Source organism: Salvelinus fontinalis, chromosome 37 (genome assembly GCF_029448725.1).
Source record: "Salvelinus fontinalis isolate EN_2023a chromosome 37, ASM2944872v1, whole genome shotgun sequence".
NCBI classification, from domain to species: domain Eukaryota; kingdom Metazoa; phylum Chordata; class Actinopteri; order Salmoniformes; family Salmonidae; genus Salvelinus; species Salvelinus fontinalis.
Window position 1 is genome coordinate 9,687,548 of NC_074701.1, and position 26,061 is coordinate 9,713,608.

General features: G+C 44.7%; 1 protein-coding gene across 2 annotated transcripts in view; it reads left to right on the top strand.

Moving 5' to 3' along the window:
* The window catches only part of LOC129836084 (Kv channel-interacting protein 2-like), a 245,698-nt gene that overhangs the window by 115,092 nt on the left and 104,545 nt on the right, over positions 1-26,061 (top strand). The window contains exon 1 of one of the 2 annotated variants that reach the window (XM_055901856.1): positions 11,967-12,692. The exons of the other annotated variant lie outside the window; for it this stretch is intronic. Within the exon in view, the coding sequence (XP_055757831.1) occupies positions 12,605-12,692 (88 nt within the window). The 5' untranslated portion in view covers positions 11,967-12,604. Of the gene's footprint in view, positions 1-11,966; positions 12,693-26,061 lie in introns of those variants that run through there. 2 annotated transcript variants of the gene reach the window in all.

Genomic DNA, 26,061 nt, shown 5'->3' on the forward strand with positions numbered 1-26,061 from the left:
TGATTCATCACTCCAGGGAGCGCGTTTCCACTGCTCCAGAGTCCAGAGTATAATATATTCCATTTAGCAGACGCTTTTATCCATAGCGACTTACAGTCAAGCGTGCATACATTTAACATATGAGTGGTTCCGTGAATAAAACCCACTACCCTGGCCTTACATGTGTCTGTCCTCTATTTCTCAAAACATTCTTCCTTTTCATAAATGTTTTTACTATCTGTTTTGCCATGTATGAATTTACCGCTGGGCACTGAGTTGTCAACTAATGTGAATTCAACATGAAATCCCCCCCAAAATCCCCCATGTCTTTGGATTTTTGTAAAAAGTTGGGTGAAAAATAGATGAAATACCCTTACGTTGATGATTTTTTTTTATCCAATCAGTTTTCCACGTTGATTCAATGTCATAATATTGAATTTGGGGGTTAAAATGACATGGAAACAACGTGATTTAACCAGTTTCTGCCAAGTGGGTTGTTATTCAATGCTTTTCTGTGGGCCAATAGCAGTAAGGCCAAATTCAATGTTTCATCAAATAATTTGGGGATATATTTTTGGGATATATTTTTGATCCCTACACGGGTCCTAACATTCAAAATCAAATAATAGAACAATTATCTTTGGTATGACTATTTTAAAACAATTCCATATGTTATCTTAGTTGAAACCCAGCGCTGGGCCCTCAATGAGTGACCTTTCAAACTTTTTATGCAACATTATCGGCAAGTAACTTGCTGGCTACGCTGCCAAAAGCAATTTAGAGTTGTTGAACGGGAGTGACGAGTGTGTTGATATAACAGCAATATAATAAAACATTATTCAAAATATCCAAAATTGTTTAAAAAAATCATTAAAACAGGTTATGCATGCCAAAATACATACTAGGCAAGTATTAAGATTAAGCAACGTGATCTTGCCAAGCTAAAATGATATCAAACGTTTTACCATTGCAACATTTCATGTACAGTCACATTCACAGTGGTTGTCTGAAGCGAGCTATAGCGTTCACGGCTGCTGATGCCTCATCGCAATTGGTTATTACCCACCATTTGCAACAATGTCAATGATGGGTAGTAATGTGTCTTCTGCATTTAATCTAACCCCAATATCTTTCCTTTGCGATACCTCAAATTGTTGTGATTACCAGCTGAGATAAACTTTTATGACTTGATTTTACTCATGGCTCAGAGTGTCTGAGCAGTATCTTAACATCATCCTAAAACCAACTTTTTGTTGTTGTCTTAAAACAGGTTTTAACAATATTCCTAGGACCTTTTCTGAGATGCTTCGTGAACACGGGCCATGTAATGAGTTGAGCAGTGGTGGAAAAAGTACCCAATTGTCATACTTGAGTCAAAGTAAATAAAACCTTGAAAGACAATGACTCAAGTAAAAGTGAAAGTCACCCATTAAAATACTACTTGAGTAAAAGTCTAAGTATTTGGTATTAAACATACTTAAGTATCAAAAGTAAATGTAATCGCTAAAATATATTTAAGTTTCACAAGAAAAAGGATAAATATTTTCAAATTCCTTATATTAAGCAACCCAGACGACACAATTTTCTTGTTTTTTAATTTAAACAATGCCAGTCAGACTAATTTACAAACAACGCATTTGTGTTTAGGTGAGTCGGCCAGATCAGAGGCAGTAGGGATGACCAGGGATGTTTTCTTGATTAGTGCGTGAATTAGACAATTTTCCTGTCCTGCTAAGCATTCAAAATTGGGTGTCAGGGAAAATGTAAGGAGTAAAAAGTACATTATTTTCTTTAGGGATGTAATGGAGTAAAAGTAAAAGTTGTCAAAAATAGAAAAAGTAAAGTACAGATATCAAAAAAACGACTTAAGTGGTACTTGAAATTATTTTTACTTAGGTACTTTACAACACTGGAGTTGAGTTTATGGATGCACTTTTTCTTTGTGGTCCAACACTACCTTTTAGTGGGTATTAGAGGTAACTCCACCTGGCTCTACCTTGGTTAGGCTGCCCTCTGTTGGTACCAATGGGTCAGTACATGAAATTCACCAGAGTTGTACAAATTGGTCCAAACAGTTGCAAACAGAAAAAGCAACAAAAAAAAGCAATTTCTATTGGATAAATTCAGGTAGGTCCCTCCCTGTTTGCTTCCGTTTAAGAAATGTTTTGCAACAGAATCAGCGTAATAAATACACCCCCTAGTGCTGAATTCCAGATCAAACCCTGGCCTAAAAAGGAAAGGGAAAGTGGGGACACCTTGTCAGTTGCACAACCGAATGCATTCAACCTAAATGTGTCTTCCGCATTTAACCCAACCCCTCTGAATGAGAGAGGTCCGGTGGGTTGCCCTAATTGACATCCATGTCATCAGAGCCTGCGGAGCAGATCCTTGTTCCTAGCCATTCCTGTCGATGGATTGGATAGGTGGGTACAACATGGCAACTTTTCCCCCTGCCAATCAGAAGGCAACATTATGATATTACCATATTGTTTATTTCTATCCAATCATCAGATCTACAGGAATGCCCCACTTGGCAGACACGTAACAAAAGCTAAGCAATGTACAGTACAGGAGCAAGTGCATTTACTTTTTGCATGTGTACGTGATCCCTGCGAAAATTGAACCCATTACCTTGGCATTCCTTGCACCATGCACTTAACAACTGAGCCACACACATCATTTGGGAAACATCTGCCTTAAAATCTGACTTACTTTATTCAGATGGAACCAACTGAATGGTAGAATTGAACTGAGGATATGTTGGTGTCTCAAGCTGTAATACAACATCTGAACCACTAGATGTGACCAGAGACTTAGTTTAGTGTGATCAGAGTCTGACACGTCAACTACATGTTGTTTCAGTCCTGCACTAACACACCGGATTACAACAACCAGCTGCTCATCGGGACTGTGATGAGTTGCATCAAGTGTGTTAGTGTAGGGCTGGAACAGGAGCCTGCACACCCTGTATCTATCTGGGACCAGGGTTGCCACCTCTGTGTTAGTGCAATGTTATTTTTGGCAGCATCATCTTTTTTCTCAAATAGTTCCTTTCACTACCCCCCGTCTCCGCTCCTCTCACTTCCTCCCGCTCTCCTGTTCTCCGTCCTCTTTCGCTAACTTCTGACATACTGTCATTGTCCTGTACTCCTGTTTCATGGAGAGGCGCAGATTACTTTCCTAATCCTGCTGTAGTCTGGATTATAATCGACAGATTCCAACCTGTTTTCTTGTCTGTGCCAGGCCTTAAAAGACCAGCGATATGAGTCATAAATTCAAGTAAATCCATTTGGAGCGCAATATCTTGTTGTTTGAAAAGATCCCTAAATTGGTCGTGCCTATAAATTGGGCGATTGAGAGCATCTAAGGGCTATGTGTTCGGTGACCCCCTAGAGCAGGGGTGGGCAACTGGGTGCCCCCCTTTTGTAGGCCCGCGGACCAATTAAAACGTTTAAAAATTCAAATGGAACTCAGTCGGGGTCTCAAGTTACTGTTGAGAGTTGGAATAATAGAATACACAAGGTGCAATTTAGATATGTGGTTGTGCATCAGCAGTCACTTAATTAGCCCATGTCAGCAACAAAACAAATGGATTGGTAAATTAGTCTAGCGGCCAGCTATCTAAACTAGTAGTAAGCATGGTCGAATTACCGACCGGGGTGGTGCCCATTGATTATTAGTTATCATAATAAAACTGCAAACATTTGCCTCTCTCCTATTGCAAAATGTGTAAAATTGCAGGAAATTAGCTGTATACCTGCACATTTTTCTCTCTGCCCCATGGCAAAATGAGTAGAATTGCTTAAAATGAGTTAGAAAATTGCATTATTTTCTCTACGCCTATATCAAAACTTGCAGAATTGCAGAAAATTCACGTAAATTGTTTCTCTTCATGGCCCCCACCCACCATCAAAGTTGCCCACCCCTACCCTAGAGTCTATTTAGCAGTTAGCATATCCATTAGCATTAGCAGAGTGAAACAAACAGGCTCATTTCCTCAGCAGTTGTCATGCAGCAACCACATTGCAGGAAAGGGATGCAAACTCCCGTGTACAAGCGCAGATGCTCTGCGTGGGTGCTCACAAGTGCAGCCTCACATAATATCTTTGGTTCACACTGCTGCTTATGGTCACAGTTTCCATTTCAGTGATGTACAGGGATGTGTCTTCTGCGTTTAACCCAACCCCTCTGAATCAGAGAGGTGCGGGGGGCTTCCTTAATCAACGTCCATGTCCAGGGATTCAAACTATGGATCTTTGGGTTACTGGCCGAGTTCCACATTCAAACTAAATGATTTTATAATACTTGCATTGTTTAAATGTTCTCCGTGTAATGGTTATGGGGTGCTAACATGGCTGCAATATAATTTTGTAGTGTCATACAAATGCATTATAATGCAGAAACCTCAAAGTCCCAACTCTCTAAATACATGGCTTTGGGAAAAACCCATTCATTTACATGCTGTCACGCCCTGGCCTTATTATTCTTTGTTTTCTTTATTATTTTAGTTAGGTCAGGGTGTGACATGGGTAATGTTTATGTTTGTTGGTTTTGGGTGTTTATTTGGTAAAGGGGTTATGGGGTGTAGTAGATGGTTTTGTGTTGAGTGTATATGTCTAGTGTTGTCTATGTTGGTTAGTTATCTAGGAGAGTCTATGGTTGCCTGAATGAGTTCCCAATTAGAGACAGCTGATTTCGGTTGTCTCTGATTGGGAGCCTTATTTAGGGTAGCCATAGGCTCTCATTGGTTGTGGGTAATTGTCTATGTAAGAACGTTTGTAGCCTGTTTGTATGTGCACAACGTTTGTAGCTTCACGGTCGTTTTGTTGTTTTGTTAAAGTGTTTTTGTGTCGTGTTCATCTTCGTGGTGTAATAAAAGAAGATGGCTTATTTTCCAACTGCTGCATTTTGGTCCGTTAATCCGCCACACGATCGTGACAGAATTACCCACCATAGGACCAAGCGGCATGGAAGGCGGCAACAGGACCTACCCACAAAGGATTTCTGGACATGGGAGGAGATACTGGATGGTAAGGGGCCGTGGGATCAACCTGGAGAATATCGCCTCCCTCGTGAAGAGCTGGAGGCAGCGAAAGCCGAGAGGAGGCGATATGAGGAGGCAGCACGGAGACAAGGCTGGAAGCCCGTGAGTACAACCCAAAAATTTCTTGGGGGGGGCCTTAAAGGGAGTGTGGCGAAGTCAGGTAGGAAACCTGCGCCTACTCCCTGTACTTACCGTGGAGTGCGAGAGTACGGGCAGACACCGTGTTACGCAGTAGAGCGCACGGTGTCTCCTGTACGCGTGCATAGCCCGGTTCGGTACATTTCAGCTCCACGTATCGGCCGGGCTAGACTGAGCGTTGAGCCATATGTCATGAAGCCGGCCCAACGTATCTGGTCACCAGTGCGTCTCCTCGGGCCGGCGTACATGGCACCAGCCTTACGCATGGTGTCCCCGGTTCGCCTACATAGGCCGGTGCGGGTTATTCCACCTCCCCGCACTGGTCAGGCGACGGGGAGCATAGAACCAGGTAAGGTTGGGCAGGCTCGGCGTTCAAGGGGGCCAGTACGCCTGCACGGTCCGGTATTTCCGGCGCCACCTCCCCGCCCCAACCCAGTACCACCAGTGCCTCCTCCACGCACTAGCTATATGGTGCGTGTCTCCAGCCCTTTACCACCAGTGTCTAAACCACGCACCAAGCCTCCTGTGTGTCCCCAGAGTCCTGTGCGTCCTGTTGCTGCTCCCCGCACTAGCCCTGAGATGCGTGTCTCCAGCCCGGTGCCACCAGTCCCGGCACCACGCACCAGGCCTACAGTGCGCCTCAGCCGGCAGGAGTCTGCCGTCTGCACAGCGTTGACTGAACTGCTCGTCTCCCCAGCGCCATCTGAGCCATCCGTCTCCCCAGCGCCATCTGAGCCATCCGTCTCCCCAGCGCCATCTGAGCCATCCGTCTGCAATGAGCCTGCAAAGCCGCCCGTCTGCCATGAGCCTGCAAAGCCGCCCGTCTGCCATGAGCCCACTGAGCCGTCCGCCAGACAGGAGCCGCTAGAGCCGCCAGCCAGACAGGAGCCGCTAGAGCCGTCCGTCAGACAGGATCTGCCAGAGCCGCCAACCAGACAGGATCTGCCAGAGCCGCCAACCAGACAGGATCTGCCAGAGCCGCCAACCAGACAGGAGCAGCCAGATCAGTCAGCCAGCCATGAGCAGCCAGATCCGTCAGCCAGCCATGAGCAGCCAGATCCGTCAGCTAGCCATGAGCAGCCAGATCCGTCAGCTAGCCATGAGCAGCCAGATCCGTCAGCTAGCCATGAGCAGCCAGATCCGTCAGCTAGCCATGAGCAGCCAGATCCGTCAGCTAGCCATGAGCAGCCAGATCCGTCAGCTAGCCATGAGCAGCCAGATCCGTCAGCTAGCCATGAGCAGCCAGATCCGTCAGCTAGCCATGAGCAGCCAGATCCGTCAGCTAGCCATGAGCAGCCAGATCCGTCAGCTAGCCATGAGCAGCCAGATCCGTCAGCTAGCCATGAGCAGCCAGATCCGTCAGCCAGCCATGAGCAGCCAGATCCGTCAGCCAGCCATGAGCAGCCAGATCCGTCAGCCAGCCATGAGCAGCCAGATCCGTCAGCCAGCCATGAGCAGCCAGATCCGTCAGCCAGCCATGAGCAGCCAGATCAGTCAGCCAGCCATGAGCAGCCAGATCCGTTAGCCAGCCATGAGCAGCCAGATCTGTCAGCCAGCCATGGGCCATCCCTCAGTCCGGAGCTGCAGTCCCTCAGTCCGGAGCTGCAGTCCCTCAGTCCGGAGCTGCCATTCCTCAGTCCGGAGCTGCCCCTTACCCTGGAGCTGCCCCTTACCCTGGTGCTGCCCCTTACCCTGGTGCTGCCCCTTACCCTGGTGCTGCCCCTTATCCTGGTGCTGCCCCTTATCCTGGTACTGCCCCTGACCCTGGTACTGCCCCTTACCCTGGTACTGGTCCTTAGTCCGGAGCTGTCCCTTAGTCCGGAACTCCCCCTTAATGCAATGGGGTTAATGTGGAGGGGGGTCGTTTGGAGGAAGCCTAGGAGGTGGTTAGGTACTGTGGTGACGTGGGGACTACGACCAGAGCCGGAGCCGCCACCGTGGAGGGGAGCCCACCCAGACCCTCCCCTAGACTGTGTATGGTGCGCCCGGAGTTCGCGCCTCAAGGGGGGGGTTATGTCACGCCCTGGCCTTATTATTCTTTGTTTTCTTTATTATTTTAGTTAGGTCAGGGTGTGACATGGGTAATGTTTATGTTTTGTTGGTTTTGGGTGTTTATTTGGTAAAGGGGTTATGGGGTGTAGTAGATGGTTTTGTGTTGAGTGTATATGTCTAGTGTTGTCTATGTTGGTTAGTTATCTAGGAGAGTCTATGGTTGCCTGAATGAGTTCCCAATTAGAGACAGCTGATTTCGGTTGTCTCTGATTGGGAGCCTTATTTAGGGTAGCCATAGGCTCTCATTGGTTGTGGGTAATTGTCTATGTAAGAACGTTTGTAGCCTGTTTGTATGTGCACAACGTTTGTAGCTTCACGGTCGTTTTGTTGTTTTGTTAAAGTGGTTTTGTGTCGTGTTCATCTTCGTGGTGTAATAAAAGAAGATGGCTTATTTTCCAACTGCTGCATTTTGGTCCGTTAATCCGCCACACGATCGTGACACATGCATTTTGATTCAAATGAAGGTGCTATATTTTTGGGGGGTTTAAAACGTAATCATGCTAATCTTAACTGGCTGTATAGTTGTTCCTTTGCTTCAGCGTTATTACATCCAACTTCAACTTGAAAAATGCCTCTTCTGTACTAGAAATAGCTGCGTATTATGCAGGCTATATTATACCTTAGATAGGCTATCAAATGAATATCGTGATTCAAAAATGGCTAGCTTGCTCGATGGCTGGCTATAGGTTGCTTGAAAGTTGTCGTGTAGCTTGAGTCACTCACCTTTGGCCGCGCAGTCCGTGCCGACCGTAAATCTGATCTGCTATCGATGACAGCTAGCTGGCTCAGGTCGTTGAATTGACACAAAGTGGATGATGTTGTTTTCTCAACAATATGTCTGATTTCCGCTGATGAGGAGTGCCACTGCTTCTGCCTTGAGGTATAGCTATTGCTAGGTGTACATGACACGCACAACACTTCACGAAAGTTCCTCTTTGTAGTTTATCTCAAATAAATGACAGTGATGCAAATGATTTTTTGCCTCGTCGATATTAGCTACTTTGCAGCCAATTCCATGCCTGGCTGGCTATTTTACCAGCTAATGTGCACAAGTTATTTTCAGTCCTAGCCTTAACTGCAGTGGAGAAGAACCAAAGCAAAAACACCTGTGGTCATGTTCCCACTCATACTAGATACAAACCCACCAAACGTGTATGTTTTTACAGAGGCACGGGACACCCGTAAGCATGCAGATGCTGTATTGAATGAGCATTTCGCCACCTTGGCTTCATCGATTTGAAATAAGTGGTCAAAGTGATTTATCTTGCCATTTGACTTGGTAACTTGCAGATCACATGTTAGGCATCAACTTGGTCATAGACAGAATACATGATTATGAACATATTATTCTAAACCGTTTGATGCAGCACTAAAATGAAATGGATTTCAATTAGATACTCCCTTTTCTATACCCTTAATGGGCGGGACCGACGCTATTGCCAGGGACTCAAGGCCCTAACACGTCCGAACGTTTGACCTTGTCTTCCTCCATAGTATGCTAGAAGGAGTTCTGCGCTCAACTGCCAACAGATGAGATCACTCACTCAGCAGACGCTACCACAGACCTGACAGGAGCAAGGACAAACACATGCACACGTAAACACACACACACACACACACACACACACACACACACACACACTTCTCTTCTACAAACGGGGCCAAACAGTTGCTAATGAATATCCATTACAAATCAACGCTGGTTCTATTTCTCTCTCTGTGGAGGAGACATGCATCATTAGTTTAGTCTAATGGCCTCCTTTAGACTCCATTACAACATCTCTGTTCTCTCTCTCTCTGTCTTTCTGTCTTTCTACCTCTCCAAGGAGAAACGTTTCCTTCTGTTTATCACAGTGTTTCCCTTTATTTCTACATGGGTAGATGCGGAGAGTGGAGGGGAGAGGGGATAGTAGTAAGACAAATATATTTGTGGGCGTGTGTGTGTCCGTGTGCGTGTTTGTGTGTGCATGCACATATGCATGTGTGTACTGGTGACCTCATAGTATTGTCCAACATTAGTCAGCAGTCTTTTTGACACAAGCGCTTCCACCTGGTGGCTCCCTCTTTCGTTCTCTCTCTCTCTCTCTCTCCCTCCATCATGTTCACATTGAATCGAGTGTTGAGTCTGTCATTCCAGCTGTTGCGTTTGCCTGCCACAGGAAGAGGTTGTGCGTGAGTGTGTGTCATATCACATATGATCACTGCCTCCGTATCTCGTACACAAGGTTGTAAATCTCACTCTCCAAATCTATCTTTGTCACTCTATTTTCTGCCTCCCCTTTGTGCCCCCTCCACCTTTCTATACGTTCATTTCAGTTCTCTCCCACTAGGTTTTCTTCTATGTCCGTCGCTCTGTTTCTTACTCTCTGACACTTACCCTCTCACCCCCTCCTCGATGTGTTTTCTCTGCCATCAGCGAGCAATCGGTCCCTGTGATAAGGTGAATGCACCAATTTGTAAGTCGCTCTGGATAAGAGCGTCTGCTAAATGACTTAAATGTAAATGTAATGAGGAAAGGAATTAATAAACTGTTCAAAGCAGCACAAAAGGGCATCAGAAGGGCAGAGTGTCTGCGTGCATTTGTGACTGTCTGTATGCTACAGAGAGACAGACCATGGCTGGAACTTGAGGAAACGATGATATCATCACTCACTCACAGGTCTCACCTCCCCGAAGGTGAGGATTTATGGATTTGCATAATCTGATCCGAGATCTGTGGTGAGGGAAAACTTCTGCAGGCCAGATTAAGAATGGGACTCAAGGGAAGGATGACGTCATCATTGAGACGGGTTGGTTTGTAAATCCAAATCAAATCAACGTTTATTTGTCGCATACGGAGATTAGCAGATGTTAAAGAAGGTGCAGCTCAATTATGTTGCTAGCCCCCCCCCCCCCCCCCCCCCGAGGATACAGTATGTACATATAAAGTGGGTAATCAATATGCTTAATTTCTCAGAGATCAAATTCAATTTCAACAGCTGATCGCTGTGTTTTGGCTCGTCTCCTGTACATGTCTCACACAGTTAGAGGAACAACACCTCCGGGCTCCCACACAGACACCTCTCAGCCCCCACACACATCCCATGTTGGTTCTCACTCCTACCTTCCTGCCTACCTTCTGTCAGACCTTTATCGGTGTTTGTGTCTCTGTGGTTAGGTGTCTGTACTGGTGCTAATTCATTCATTAAAAAGCTGAATCTAAAGGTTTAGTATCTAAAGGTTTAGGCTATTTTGAAGTCAATATGGCTGAACAGTCTAGCATCAGTTACAGCTTCACTTGGAACAACCACTCTCCCTGTCACGCCCCGATCTGTTTCACCTGTTCTTGTGCTTGTCTCCACCCCCCTTCAGGTGTCGCCCATCTTCCCCATCATCCCCTGGGTACTTATACCTGTGTTCTCTGTTTGTCTATTGCCAGTTCATTTTGTTTCGTCAAGCCTACCAACGGTTTTCCCTCTGTTCCTGATTGTTTATGTTTTTCCAGGCTTTGACCTTTTCTGTCCGTCCTGACCCTGACCCTAACCCTGAGCCTGCCTGCCGTCCTTTACCTTTGCCCCCACTAGTCTGAATTATCGACCCCTGCCTGCCTTGACCTGTCGTTTGCCTGCCCCTATTTCTGTAATAAACATGGTTACTTCAACACTTTCTGTCGCTGTCACTAGTTCTGATATCTCTGAGAGAGAGAGATGAATGCTGGGTAGTCCTCTCTCTCTCTCTCTCCTGGATTTGACTCCATCAAAAATGAACTACGTACTGTACACTATCATCAGATCATACTGACGCTGTGTGTGTTTGTTTGTCTTGTATTATAGTTGAACAAAGTATGATGGAAAGAATGAGTGCATCTTCCAGCTAATGTTGGCAAGTGGGGGCGGGGGTATGTGTGTGTTGCACTGTAGTTCTGTATGCATGTATAGGTTCTAATCTTAGTCTGGCAGAATGCTTAGCTGTGCTTCAGGGGACACACTTGTGCTGGGACCACTCTCAGCAGTACTCTGAATATTGACTTGCAAGGAAGTGAATGTGACAGCAAGTCACGGGAGGTTGGTGACACATTAATTGGGGAGGACAGGCACATGGTAATGACTGGAGTGGAATTAGTGGAATGGTATCAAATACTTTACACCAAACACACGCTCCGCTCCAGCCATTATCATGAGCCGTTCTCCCCTCAGCAGCCTCCACTGCTGCAAGTGTGTGTTGTGGTTTTTTCCCCACTACTGGCTGAGTGGTAGGTCAGGGACTGACAGAGGACAGGAGCAAACGAGAGAGAGAGAGAGAGAGAAAGGAGAAGAGAAGACATGTGTGACAGAGAGAGTAAGAGGGTGAGAGAGCTGCTTCTCCTACTCTTCTTTAGAGGATTAGAACTCTCCTCCTCTCCTTTGACAGACTGATACGACTGTATCTTTCACTCCATCGGCTGGGATTTCTACTACAATTGTAAAAAACAACTGATTCCCCCTCTCCTACTGGGGTTTCTGCTCCTGTACTACACATAGAGGGAGAGCTCACGTCTTTCCTCTACCTCTTCCTCTACTTTCCTCTACTGGGCTTTGGACATTTCATGCAACTCTACCTTCGGAGAGAAGAACAAATTAAGACCCGATTAATTGACCAGATTCTCCTACTCCACACGCCCTCTCTCTCTTCCCTCTGGTCCACACGAGAGCTGAGCATAGAGTGGGAGAAGAGAAGAGAGGAGATGAAAAAGACAGCGAGAGAGAGAGAGAGAGGGAGAAAAAAAAGAGAGAGTGAGGGAGGAGAGGGGAGCGGCGAGTGATGCTAATTGCCGTTTTTGCTTTGTTTCTCCCCGTCGCATTACATACTCTCCCGCTGGAACACACAAACACACACACACACACAAACATGCACACTTACTCTCCCGCTGGTTCACACCAAAACAAAACTCCCAGGAAGTGTTTGTTTCTTTGAAAGTAGCAAGTAGAGAACAACAACAGGAGACAGACGAGAAGGAGAAAATAAATAGTCGCTGGAGGAAGAAGAGAAGAAAAAGAGGAGAAAATAAGAGAGGAGAAAAACCTGTCACTCAGAGTACAGTAGTTGTATAGTAGACATCACTTGGACCGGAATTTTCCGCCACTCTGCCAGCCAATCAAATCGGGTGAGGGGATTCTCACAGGGTAAGGGGGAGGAGACAGAACACTGTTGTTGATTGACAGCAGGAGTTCTAGAGGTGGAGCCACGAACGAAAGGAGATAGAGAAGGTGGAGAGAGAGAGAGAGAGAGAAGAGCAGCAAGCAGCTACACTTTACACAACCTTTTCTTTCTTCCTTCTTTCTCTCTTGTCACTGTTTTTCTGCCTTGTCGAATCCCCCAACACTCGCCATTTACCCCCACCTTGTGACTATCATTAGCCACTACAGAGTCAAGATGAGCCATTGCAGGAAGAGATGCAAGAGACAGCTGACCAAAGTGTTTCGCTTTTTCTACCGCTTCCTCACAGGGACACTCGAGAAAGGTAGGCAGTCTCTCCACTCTAAACCCCCACCCCCTCCCCCCACCTGGTCTTAACCCCCCAACTCCTAACCCAGACCCCCACAGCTGGCTCACCTCCACAGGTAAGGTGAGAGCAGACGTCTGGGTCTGCTCCTGGTTCTTTCTTCAATACAGGGGTGCTTGGGACTAGGAGCCGGGGGGTTGTAGATCTATGGTTTTTCTCTGTTGTTCCAGCTTTGTCGTTCTATGTCTAAGAGCTGAAGTGTTCTAGCTGTGTGGTACTATTGGTATCTGATATTATATCTCTATTGGTTCTGTCTGGTTTTCTACATACACCTTGTAGCGTGTGTAGGTAGGTGTGTGCGTGTGGATACGGTAAATGTATGTGTGTGGGTGCTTATATTTGTCCTATTCCATACGAGTGTGTAATTTACGAATGTCTGAATTGGAAATGTTTTAGTTTTTTTATCATCTGAGACACCCTCTGGATAATGGGGTCACGGCCAGTGTGTGTGTGTGTGTGTGTGTGTGTGTGTGTGTGTGTGTGTGTGTGTGTGTGTGTGTGTGTGTGTGTGTGTGTGTGTGTGTGTGTGTGTGTGTGTGTGTGTGTGTGTGTGTGTGTGTGTGTGTGTGTGTGTGAGAGAGAGAGAGACATTATATACTCTCTGTGCATGGAGATTACATGGTAATTATTACATTAATTGAGCTGTGGATGTACTGTACACTGAACAAAAATCTAAACACAAAAGTGTTGGTCCCATGTTTCATGAGCTGAAATTAAAGATCCCAACATTTTTACATCTGCACATACACATTTGTTTACATCCCTGTTAGTGAGCGTTTCCCCTTTTCCAAAATAATCCACCCATCTGACAGGTGTGGCATATCAAGAAGCTGATTTAACAGCATGATAATTACACAGCTGCACATTGTGCTGGGGTCAATGAAAGGGCACTCCTAAAATGTGGAGTTTTGTCACACAATACAATGCCACAGATGTCTCAAGTTTTGAGGGAGCGTGCAATTGGCATGCTGACTACCGGAATGTCCACCAGAGCTGTTACCAGAGAATGTAATGTTAATTTCTCTACCATAAGCCGCCTCCCAACGTTGTTTTAGAGAATTACGTCCAACCTGCCACACAACCGCAGATCACGTTAAGGGAATCATGCGGGCGAGCGGTTTGCTGATGTCAAATTTGTGGACAAAGTGCCCCATGGTGGCAGTGGCGTTATGGTACAGTATGGGGAGGCTTAAGCTATGGTCAATGAACACAATTGCATTTTATTGATGGCAATTTGAATGCACAGAAATACTGCCCATTGTGAGGCACATTTTTTTTTTAAGGGTTCTGTGACCAAGACATGTGAAATCCATAGATTAAGGGCCTAATTCGTTTATTTCAATTGACTGATTTCCTCATATGAATTTGAACTCAGTTAAATCTTAGACATTTTTACATGTTGCGTTTATATATTTGTTCAGTATAGAATGAAAGGAAGGCTGGACTGAGTCAACTTTTTTTTCTTTCTTCATGAATCACTCTCCCTCTTGTTTTGACTCCCTCTCTCGATAATTTAGCTTTTCTATCCGAATCACTCTCTTTCCTCAGCAAAATGAAAAGACAATCGTCCCCTACGAACTGTTGAGCAATGATATGATACCAGTATAGTTGACCTGTTCAGTGGGTTACTGTGGGTTACTGCTTATTTTATTGATCTACTTGACAAGGTACTTATTGCATCCTCCTTCATCTCTCTTTCTTTCTTTCTCTCAGTATTCTTTCTCTCATTAGACTTTGACATCTGCAGAGGAACATGTTCATATTCAGAAAGCAAGTGCGTACACACACACACACACACACACAGCAGAGCTGCTATCAGAAACACTATGCATAAAGAAATACTATAGTGTCCAGACAGTAAGTCAGTGGTCTTATAATCATCAGATCCATTAAGTATTTATTAAATACAGTGTGTTTGTGTGTGTGTGTGTGCGTGCGCACCCGCGTGTGTTCATGTGTATTTCCGTAAGTTTACCCAGAGAGCAAGGTTTCCATGACAACCGGTTCCTGCGTGTCTGTTCCAGGAAGAGGAGGGTGACAAAGTGAGAGGGGTGTGGAGATGGAGAGGGGATTGTAGAAAATGGAGAGTGAGAGAGAGAGAGAGAGAGAGAGAGAGAGAGAGAGAGAGAGAGGTGAATGTGGTCCTCTGTGTATAGGAGCTAGCTAATAGTAGGCCTTTGCCATGATTTCATCAAAGTCCATCGTCGTTTCTATTTTGTTATCATGGCATTTCAGGACATGCTAATGTCAAGGGGCCCAGCTAATAGACAGGCTATAAAATGTTACAAGATTTATTTACTAGATTTATTTATTTATTTACTATTTACTAGATGGAACCATATTTAGACCTCCAGTCTTTGATTAGAAGGGAAGGATGAAAACCTGTAGGCCCACAGTTCATTTCAAATGAGTTCAAAACAATGCCTTTTGTGAACGTCCGTTGTAGGGAACCACTTTTAATGCCACACAGTTTGAGCAAGCCATAGGGATCCCACATGAAATGATTAGGAGAGGGAACCAAATGTAGTTTTTCTGCCTTCCACCATTTCTGAATTTCTGAGGGAGAGACAGAAGGATGAAGGGAGGGAGAGAACTCTAACTGTGATAATTAAGTCTGTCTGGTAAAGCTATAATTAAACTGGCTTGCACAGCATAGACCTGATTTCTGAGGTGTGTGTGTGTTCTCCTCTCTGCCCTAGGGCTCCGTTATATTGTTGTGTAACTAGCTCTACTTAGAACAGACATGACATGAAACACTAACAGACATGAGACACTATTCTGCAAATCTCTCTCTCTCTCTCTCTCTCTCTCTCTCTCTCTCTCTCTCTCTCTCTCTCTCTCTCTCTCTCTCTCTCTCTCTCTCTCTCTCTCTCTCTCTCTCTCTCTCTGTGTGTGTTTTGTGTTGTCTGTCTGATAAGATATTCATTGGGTTGTGTCATTCTCTGAATGGTACGAGACCAAATATTCAGGCAATCCTCGGCATATATCTGATCATTCCATGTTAACCAGCTGAGCTAAAGCCTAGGCATTAGCTCAGAGAGCTGACACAAGTATTTCAGTTCTCAAGCGAGGTTACTCATTACCCGGTTCAATGAACCACCTCTGATATGGTTATTATCGATGCCAGTAGAGTAAGTAACAGGAGCACATATGCTATTGTCTTCTTGTTTTGCCAGACGGCTAATCCGCTATTCTCTGATTGAAAGGTATGAGCGTTGTCTTTTGTTGTGTTTTGTCTCTCTCATCAGCTTCAGATGAGGAACGATTCCGACCTGAGTAACGCATGTGTCATTTTATGCACTTTTTTTCTCTATGCATGTTCTCACCTTGAACTTGAAATGCTATTCAATGCTGTTCGCCCATTATTTGTTCAACAGATTTTCTTGTGGAGTTTTCATTTGATGGGGTTTTCAGTACATTTATCTTAAGCCATCCCCTTAAATACGATGTACCTTTAGTTAGAATGTTGTTGACAGACTAGAATACATTGAGAGAACTGTGCCTGAAAATAGGGATCGATGAAAGAAAGCCATCTAAATATGTGCTTGTTCGTCTCTGTTTCAACACCAACTGGTACATGAAAAAAATACTCTGATTTTAAAGATTATTTAGGCAAAGTTTAGGGTTGGGGGAAGTATGTATGAATCATGCAAAAACAGGTTTGGAGAGAATTTACACACAAAATATATTTATGAATCAAAAATGCAGTGGTTTGATTTATTATGAACAAGAGTTTGGTGGCACCTTAATTGAAGAAAACGGGCTCATGGTAATGGCTGGAGCGGAGCTGGTGGAATGGTATCGACTCCAATTCCATTAACTCCATTCCAGCCATTATTATGAGCCGTCCTCCCCTCAGCAGCCACCACTGATGGTAATGTAGGAAGTATATAGAATTATGATAGGAGAATAGTGTACAATAGTAGGCTATACAATTGTCTATTGCCTGTGCTAACCATGGAACTGTGTGATAACAGAGCCAAGTATTGTGCCATGTGTCGGGTTCAAACTGTTATGGCTTGGTCTCCGCTCTGCTCCATAATGATTTAAGTAGCCTATACGTTTAAAAATGTATATATTATCAACTGTTTCTAATGATCCTCAGAAACCACATGGCCATGACGGTATTTACAGAAGAAACAAATGGAGTTAAACGAATGAAATGAAATGTAATGAAATAGAATGATAATGTAGGCTTTACCAACTGAAGGGAACTAACAGTAAATTGGCAGTTGAAAAAGTGCCGTTATTAGGTGTACTGACGGTCGATATTGATAGTGGTATTTAACATGATAGAAATAGGAAACAGAGAAAGTCGGAGTAGCCTACAATGAAGACATTCGAGTGCCCATCCCTTCACGTTAAAAGGTTGTAGATATCATTTCAATTCTGCATGATGGCATAGCATATCTTAAACTTCACTGTGGGAGAGTTGATATGTTGATCTGCTTCAGATGTCTGCCATGGGACTGGTTTCACACGTGTCACCGGCAATTATGAGGTCAACTGGATCTGAAACAAGTGTAATTTACATTTACATTTCCCTTCTCCAAATGGATGAATCATTTACCTGGATCTTATCAATAGCTCCTATCAAGTTGTAAATTACAGTGCATGGGGAATGGTGCTATTTCGAAAGGAAAAAATGTCCACTTGGAAGTTCGGTAGGTTCGGAAACGATAGGTTCGCTACATCTTATTAATGGTTTTCAAGTTAGTGGATTTATTAGTGAATTAAGTCAAGGTCAGATTATGACATATCTGTAGACACACCTTAATGTATTCAATCTCCCCCCCCAAAACGAATAGCAGGTGAATAGCACGCTTTTCTCATGCCTAAATTCCAGGTCAGAATAACGCATAGAGAGAAAAGTTCATAAAAAGGGAATAATGTTCAATTTACGCACGCTTAACTCGGGTCGGAATCAGGACCATAGAGAAGAGGGCTGACTGATAGCGAACTCATTTACTGGAGACAAAGTCTTGTACACATACACGGCAAAGCACGCACGAGCACACACACACACACACACAACATACACAGACACACACACAACATACGCAGACACACACACACACATGCTGTACAGACACACACACACATGCTCTACAGACACACACACGGACACAGACACACACACACACACACACAAAGCCCCTCACCGTGGTGATGGAAGGAATATAGGATAGGGAGGGGAGGAAGAGAGGAGGAGAAGAAGCACAAACCGTGGTGGAGAGGTAGACAACACACAGCAACACACAGCAACACAGCAACACACAGCAACACAGCAACACAGGGAGTCGACCAGTAGCAGCTATTGGTCAGAGAGTGACACGGTGCTAAAGGAAACCCGAGAGTTCATTCTTCAGTCTCCTGGGAACGTTAATACACACACTCCTTATTAATGACCTCTGATTACACAGTCCATATGGTGCTATGCTTATCTACACACACACAGACGCGCACAGCACTTCTCTCTGTCTGCCAGTTCTAACTGTACCTAGTTTAGATGCATTGTGAATAGATGATCCAATTACTGAAGACTCCACAGAGATGCGAATGGAAACAAAAAGAGACCTATGTTAGACCTATTTCAGTCATTTATTTTTCAACCTTGATGCACTTTTACAAGGGTTTAAATCCCTAGTGATGTTAAAGATATCCTTATCTGACTTTTAATGCAGTAATAAGCCTATATTATAATAGTATAATGTTGATGACGTCGCCTTCTGCGCTGCTCTCTTTCTGCCCATCTCTCCCGCTTCTGTCTCTCCGTCAAGTTTCTCTTCTTTATTAAATGGATACAAACTGTCAACATATAATAGACCATGAATAAACCATACGCTGGGTTACGTGAAAAGCACTGAAGAGCTGTTTGTGTGAAACGACTAACGGACTGTAGCATTTTATCCCAGCATGTGTTAATAGTCTCCACAGGAGAGGAAAGGTTTACTTCCATAAGGAGAAGTCGCTCAAAGCAAACCTCATGTCTTCATAGTGGGACTCCCTGTGCATCTCTCTATTTCTTCAGAGAGAATAGAGGAGACACTCAGCTGTGTGTTGTGTCGCTGTGTGCATGTGTGTAACGCTCTGATATGACTGTATAATAGGCAATATCAGGACCCAGCAGGAGGCCGGAAACAAAGCCTGGGGGTTGGTTAGAGATGGATCCCAGCCATGGTGACAGGTTTGTGATGGCCAGAGTGTGGCTTGGGGGTTGGATAGAGACGAGGATGGAGGCCAGAGTGAGAACTGTGGGTTGGTTAGAGATGGATCCCAGCCATGGTGACAGGTTTGTGATGGCCAGAGTGTGGCTTGGGGGTTGGATAGAGACGAGGATGGAGGCCAGAGTGAGGACTGTGGGTTGGTTAGAGATGGATCCCAGCCATGGTGACAGGTTTGTGATGGCCAGAGTGTGGCTTGGGGGCTGGATAGAGACGGATCTAGGGCCCGGTCCAGAAACAAACCCCTCTTTCCACTTGTATAGATCCGAGAGGATTGGATTGGTAGGCTAGTCAATATGACCGAAGTCCCAACATTGCTTATCAGAGGTGGTTACTACCATTTTGCTTATTACTTTCCAATATTTCCACAAGTCTTATATAATTGTATCATTGTTGTATAGTGTTATTTATAATAGGATATTGTTCAATGAGGACTAGTGTTTTATTTCCAGTTGATCATTTAAGTACACCTATAGTTATAGTAGCAAGTCAATGGCTTACACTCACTGGATAGTTTATTAGGTACACCCATCTAGTACCGGGTCGGACTCCCCTTTGCCTCCAGAACAGCCAGAATTCTTCAGGGCATTCTAGAAGGTGTTCGGAAACGTTCCACAGGGATGCTGGTCTGACGCGTTGGGATCACGCAGTTTCTGCAGATTGGACGGCGGTACATTCATGCTGCGAACAGCCCGTTCTATCTCATCCAAAATAATCTCTATCAGGTTGAGGTCTGGGGACTGCACAGGCCACTCAAGTAGAATGTGGGCCTGGAGATTTCAGCATGGCTACACTTGAACCCTAGGTCATCACGTCGCCTGGCAGAGGAAATCAGCTGCAAAATGTAAAGATAGAAATCAAAATGTAAAATGTATTATTTTATTTTGCACTTACTGAGTGCTGGCTTTAATTGCTACCCAGAAATGATTTGATATTGAGATAAAAATGGCTGCATTGGACCTTTAACGACACTGAAAGATCACATCCAATTTTAAGGACACACTTTTTCTCCCTCCAGTCGTAGATTTGTGAAGATTCTCACTCATTTTCTCACCCATAATTTAATTTGATTCCCTTTCTAAATCTGTAGCCTCTCGGTCTCTCACTGACACCTACCTCTCTCACAAGAATAGGTTATTATTATTTTTTTCACCTTTATTTAACCAGGTAGGCTAGTTGAGAACAAGTTCTCATTTACAATTGCGACCTGTCCAAGATAAAGCAAAGCAGTTCGACAACACAGAGTTACACATGAATAATACAGTAGAAAAAGTATATGTGCAGTATGTGCAAATGAGGTAGGATAAGGGGGGTAAAGGCAATAAATAGGCCATAGTGGCGAAATAATTACAATTAAACACTGGAATGGTAGATGTGCAGAAGATGAATGTGAAAGTAGAAATACTGGGGTGCAAAGGAGCAAGATAAATAAATAAATACAGTATGGGGATGAGGTAGATGGATGGGCTTTTCTGCAGATGTACAGGTGCAGTGATCTGTGAGCTACTCTGACAGCTGGTGCTTAAAGCTAGTGAGGGAGATATGAGTCTCCAGCCTCAGTGATTGTTGCAGTTCATTCCAGTCATTGGCAGCAGAGAACTGGAAGGAAAGGCGGCCAAAGGAAGAATTGGCTTTGGGGATGACCAGTGAGATATATCTGCAGGAGCACGTGCTACGGGTGGGTGCTGCTATGGTGACCAGTGAGCTGAGATAAGGCTGGGCTTTACATAGCAGAGACTTGTAGATAACCTGGAGCCAGTGGGTTTAGCCACGAGTATGAAGCGAGGGCCAGCCAACGAGAGCGTACAGGTCGCAGTGGTGGGTAGTATATGGGGCTTTGGTGACAAAACGGATGACACTGTGATAGACTGCATCCAATGTGTTGAGTAGAGTGTTGGAGGCTATTTTGTAAATGGCATCGCTGAAGTCAAGGATCAGTAAGATGATCAGTTTTACGAGGGTATGTTTGGCAGCATGAGTGAAGGAGGCTTTGTTGCGAAATAAGAAGCCAATTCTAAATTTAATTTTGGATTGGAGATGCTTAATGTGAGTCTGGAAGGAGAGTTTACAGTCTAACCAGACACCTAGGTATTTGTAGTTGTCCACATATTCTAAGTCAGAACCGTCCAGAGTAGTGATGCTGGACGGGCGGGCAGGTGCGGGCAGCGATCGGTTGAAGAGCATGCATTTAGTTTTACTTGCATTTAAGAGCAGTTGGAGGCCACGGAAGGTGAGTTGAATGGCATTGAAGCTCGTCTGGAGGTTAGTTAACACAGTGTCCAAAGAAGGGCCCGAGGGATACCGAATGGTGTCGTCTACGTAGAGGTGGATCAGAGAATCACCAGCAGCAAGAGAAACATAACTGATGTACACAGAGAAGAGAGTCGGCCCGAGAATTGAATCCTGTGGCATCCCCATAGAGAGTGCCAGAGGTCCGGACAACAGGCCCTCCGATTTGACACACTGAACTCTATCAGAGAAGTAGTTGGTGAACCAGGCGAGGCAATCATTTGAGAAACCAAGGCTGTTGAGTCTGCCGATAAGAATGTGGTGTTTGACAGAGTCGAAAGCCTTGGCCAGGTCGATGAATACGGCTGCACAGTAATGTCTCTTATCGATGGCGGTTATGATATCATTTAGGACCGCGAGCGTGGTTGAGGTACATCCATGACCAGCTCGGAAACCAGATTGCATAGTGGAGAAGGTACGGTGGGTTTTGGAATGGTAGGTAACCTGTTTGTTAACTTGGCGTTTGAAGATCTTAGAAAAGGCAGGGTAGGATAGATATAGGTCTGTAGCAGTTTTGTCTAGAGTGTCTCCCCCTTTGAAGAGGCAGCTTTCCAATCTTTGGGGATCTCAGACGATACGAAAGAGAGGTTGAACAGGCTAGTAATAGGGGTTTGCAACAATTTCGTCAGATAATTTTAGAAAGAGAGAGTCCAGATTATCTAGCCCGGCTGATTTGTAGGGGTCCAGATTTTGCAGCTCTTTCAGAACATCAGCTATCTGGATTTGAGTGAAGGAGAAATGGGGAGGCTTCGGCGAGTTGCTGTGGGGGATGGAGGGCTTTTGATCGGAGTAGGGGTAGCCAGGTGGAAAGCATGGCCAGCCGTAGAAAAATGCTTATTGAAATTCTCAATTATAGTGGATTTATCAGTGGTGACAGTGTTTCCTAGCCTCAGTGCAGTGGGCAGCTGGGAGGATGTGCTCTTAATCTCCATGGACTTTACAGTGTCCTAGAACTTTGTTGCTTGAAAGTGACAAATGTAACAAATAGAAAACTATTTGCAGAGATTCTTGGAGCCTAAATGGCCATAGTCTGTAATTCACTTCGGTTATTGTTGGAAAGAATGAAGATACTGGGAATACTTGTCATGTAATCTGATTTCAGAAAAACTTTTGTGAGTGTCATCTCTTCTCCCTCATCTCTGCCCTACTGACTATCTGCCTGCTGCATGCTTCACTTGTGTGAAGCTCTCATCTCGCTCTTGTCTCGTTTACAGTTGAGGTATTCCACAGCAGCCTGACTGCCATAATCTGCTCTCCTCGTCTCGCCTTGCCTCCTTTTATGCTCTAAATCCAGACCTCAAGTACTACACTGTTTCTGTTGTTTCACTCCTCTCCCTCATCTCTGTGTTGACGGAGCAACACTCACTAGTCTCCAGTAATGCTACAGGGAACTTCGAACACAAACTCCAGTGGATTACGTACTGTCCAGGCGTTTTTAAATGGTGACGTTACGGCATGGTTTGACATTAATTCCATGGCAAATTTCAACCGTCCTCTAGAGGCAACGCGAGTGCCTGTTACCATCTTGTAGTGCTAAGCACTCCTTTTGAAATTTTCGCTTATCTCTTTTAACCCTAACCCAAACCTTAAACAGCGACTGCCCCGAAAAATCAACGAATCCATTTGAAAATCAAATCAAATCAAATTTTATTGGTCCCATACACATATTTAGTAGATGTTATTATGGGTGTAGTGAAAGGCTCGTGTTCTTAGCTCCAACAGTGCAGTAGTATCTAAAAAGGATTCACAACAATACACACAAATCTAAAAGTTAAATAATGGAATTAAGAAATATATACATATTATATCGAGCAATATCGGAGTGGCATTGACTAAAATATAGTAGAATAGAATACAGTATATGCTTATCAAATGAGTAAAGCAGTATGTAAACATGATTTAAACATTATTAAAGTGACTAGTGTTCCATTATTAAAGTGGCCAGTGATTCCAAGTCTATGTATATTGGGCAGCAGCCTCTAAGGTGTAGGGTTGCGTAAATGGGTGGAAGACGGCTAGTGATGGCTGTTTAACAGTCTGATGGCCTTAAGATAGAAGCTGTTTTTCAGTCTCTCAGTCACAGCTTTGATGTACCTGTACTGACCTTACCTTCTGGATGATAACGGGGTGAACAGGCCGTGGCTCGGGTGGTTGAAGTCCTTGATGATCTGTTTGGCCTTCCTGTGACATCGGGTGCTGTAGGTGTCCTGCAGGTGTCAAGTGGCACCTTAGTGGTGCCACAGGAATGTGGAATCGATATAAGTCAGAAACATTTATTCCAGTGTCAAAATTGACTACAAAGTGTAAATAGGACAATTTTGGTCATAAAGTCAGTCTCGTCTAAAATGTAGTTTGGAACCTGAGTGCGTCACAACAAGTAAATGGAGGTTGGGTTTGGATTTAAATTATTTTATCAATTCATGCCCCCTTTTGCCAAACTCCAAGTGCAAATCGCCCCTCCACCCACAGCTTCCCTTCGTTGAATGGGGCTCTGTTGTTTCATGGACCCAAACACGTTCAAAGGATCACAGCCGTTTGAGACTGGTAAGCCCTAATATGGATTGATCAAGCCGGCTCTAGTTCGACAACGCATGCTTCCAGCAGGATGCATAGCCAACTATGGTTTGCATGCCCTGCTGAAGGACCCTATCGTGCAGAATAGGTGGTTGGAGATCAGGTCCCCAAGTCTGCACCAGTAACACTAGCTTACTTGAATAAAATGACATATTAGCTAACGACGTTAAATAACGTTATTGCTGGTTGTATAGTTAGCTATCTTTGATAACGCGAGGCAGGCTAGCTAACATTTTAGCTAATGTTAGTGTAACTAGCTAGATAACTAGCTAGTTAACTACCTCAGTTCAACTTATTTAGGTTGTAGCTCATACAAGTTTGTGTATTGTCGAGATGCTCCTGGTTATGTAACACTATCATTTGATAATGCTAGAGAGGCAGGCATGCTAGCTAGCTAGCTACAGGCTAGCTAATGTTAGTTAGCCTACAAGTTGGATTTGCAAGCTAGTTCATTGCTCACACAAGTGTATTCTGTATTGTTTAGGGCAAAACTAAATAATGGATGCAGCTGTGTTGGTAACTAACTCATGTCTGTGTCTGACTAATACAGTGAACTAGGAGCAACAAACTGTAATGATATCACAGGCCTGAATCTAATCTATTCTGGAGTTAGTCATAAAATATGCTTGAAAGTTGTATTAAAAAATAATCCGTTTGATAAACTAGTAGGTTAATTACCCAGCCAAGCAGATGCAAGTTGTAGAGTCATTTTGTTTGTGAAGTGCATTATCAAAAAGCTTTGTCCTTTCTTTACAACAAAATGAAATTTACCACTTGGCTGTCTATTGTATCACCTTGTCATGGGCCCTTCCAGTCAATACCACGACATAAGATGAGGATATACATTGTTTATGAGGATTTCCTGCTGTAGTACGAGAGACGTATTTGTATTGTATTTGTATTAATTATGGAGGCAGCAGCCAAGGCAGCAGCTACTCTTCCTGGGGTCCGGCAAAATCACTGCAATTATACAATTTTAAAATCATTACAATACATTCATTACAGAATTCACTACGTGTGTGCTCCTGATGTCGTTTGACCCCACAGACTACGACAGGGTCAGCTCCCGGCATCTGTCGTAGAACAGTTGGAAGCAACCTTGTTTTGTCCTGTACTGTTGCTCCTGGATATCACAGTGTTTTTGCCTTGGGAACCGAGACGTTTCTCACCATAGAGCTGCCTATGATTACCGCTGGCGATGTTAAACGGGTTGTCTCTCAGAAAGCCTCGCGGTCTGATGAGGGTGGGAGCTCCGAGGATCTGAACCCGAGGTAGAAGCCACCAGAGAGGGAGACAGAACAGAGGACGAATACGCAGGAACCCTCTGGATCCGGGGCGTCGAAGACGTTCCTGGTCTGTGCCAGGTCCGGGCTCAACATCTCCAAGCAGACCCTCGTTGTCAGAGGACGCTTTCCTTTGACTTCCAAGGCGAGTGGCGTACCTCCATGGCTGGTTGGGTCGAAAACAGCTCCGTTCTCCAGGGAAGGGGTCGGGGTCTCCCCCTTCGTTCTCCACCTCCGTTCTCCAGTTTGCCGGCCGCACATGTAACATAGAGAAGACCAGCAAGGGGACCCTCAACATCACGCAGGCATGCCCTCACTGTGAGCTATAAACGGAGCAGGGAGGACACTTGAATCAGGTTGGTGACATTTGACCTGGTTAAAGGTCAGAACAGTTTCTAGTTCTGTCCCAATTCCCTTTTATAACGTAGCCTGGTGCAATCAGCCTGATCGCTGCGTTTTCCATTCTTTTTCACTTCACACACTTGATGTCTGGAGTGAAATAGAAAGGCGAATGCAGCAATCAGGTTGGTTCCACCATGCTAATCACAACCACCATTGATAATGTAATCAGTGCTCTGTGTGTGTGTGTGTGTTTGTGTGTGACCGACCAGTATGTTTGATGAGGGGCCAGAAGCTGATCTACGCTGCCATGCCCATCCATGTGGCGCTGGCAAAGCCCTCACCTCCAGCTTCACCTCTTGCCTGCTCACCAACGGTCGTCAATGGGGAGAACAGAATTAGGTAGGTTTAGTTTGACCTGTTCAAACTTCAACATAGTATATGTTTGTTTGTCCAATATCACTTATCCTGCCATTGGTAAGAGAACAGTGACTGTGTGTATGTGTTCACAGATGCATCTATGGAGCCAGCACTTGGAGACTTGCAAGAGGATGTGATGTAGTTCTGACCCGGCAGAGAGGCTTGATACTGACGTCTCTGAATGGAGAGAGACCTGGC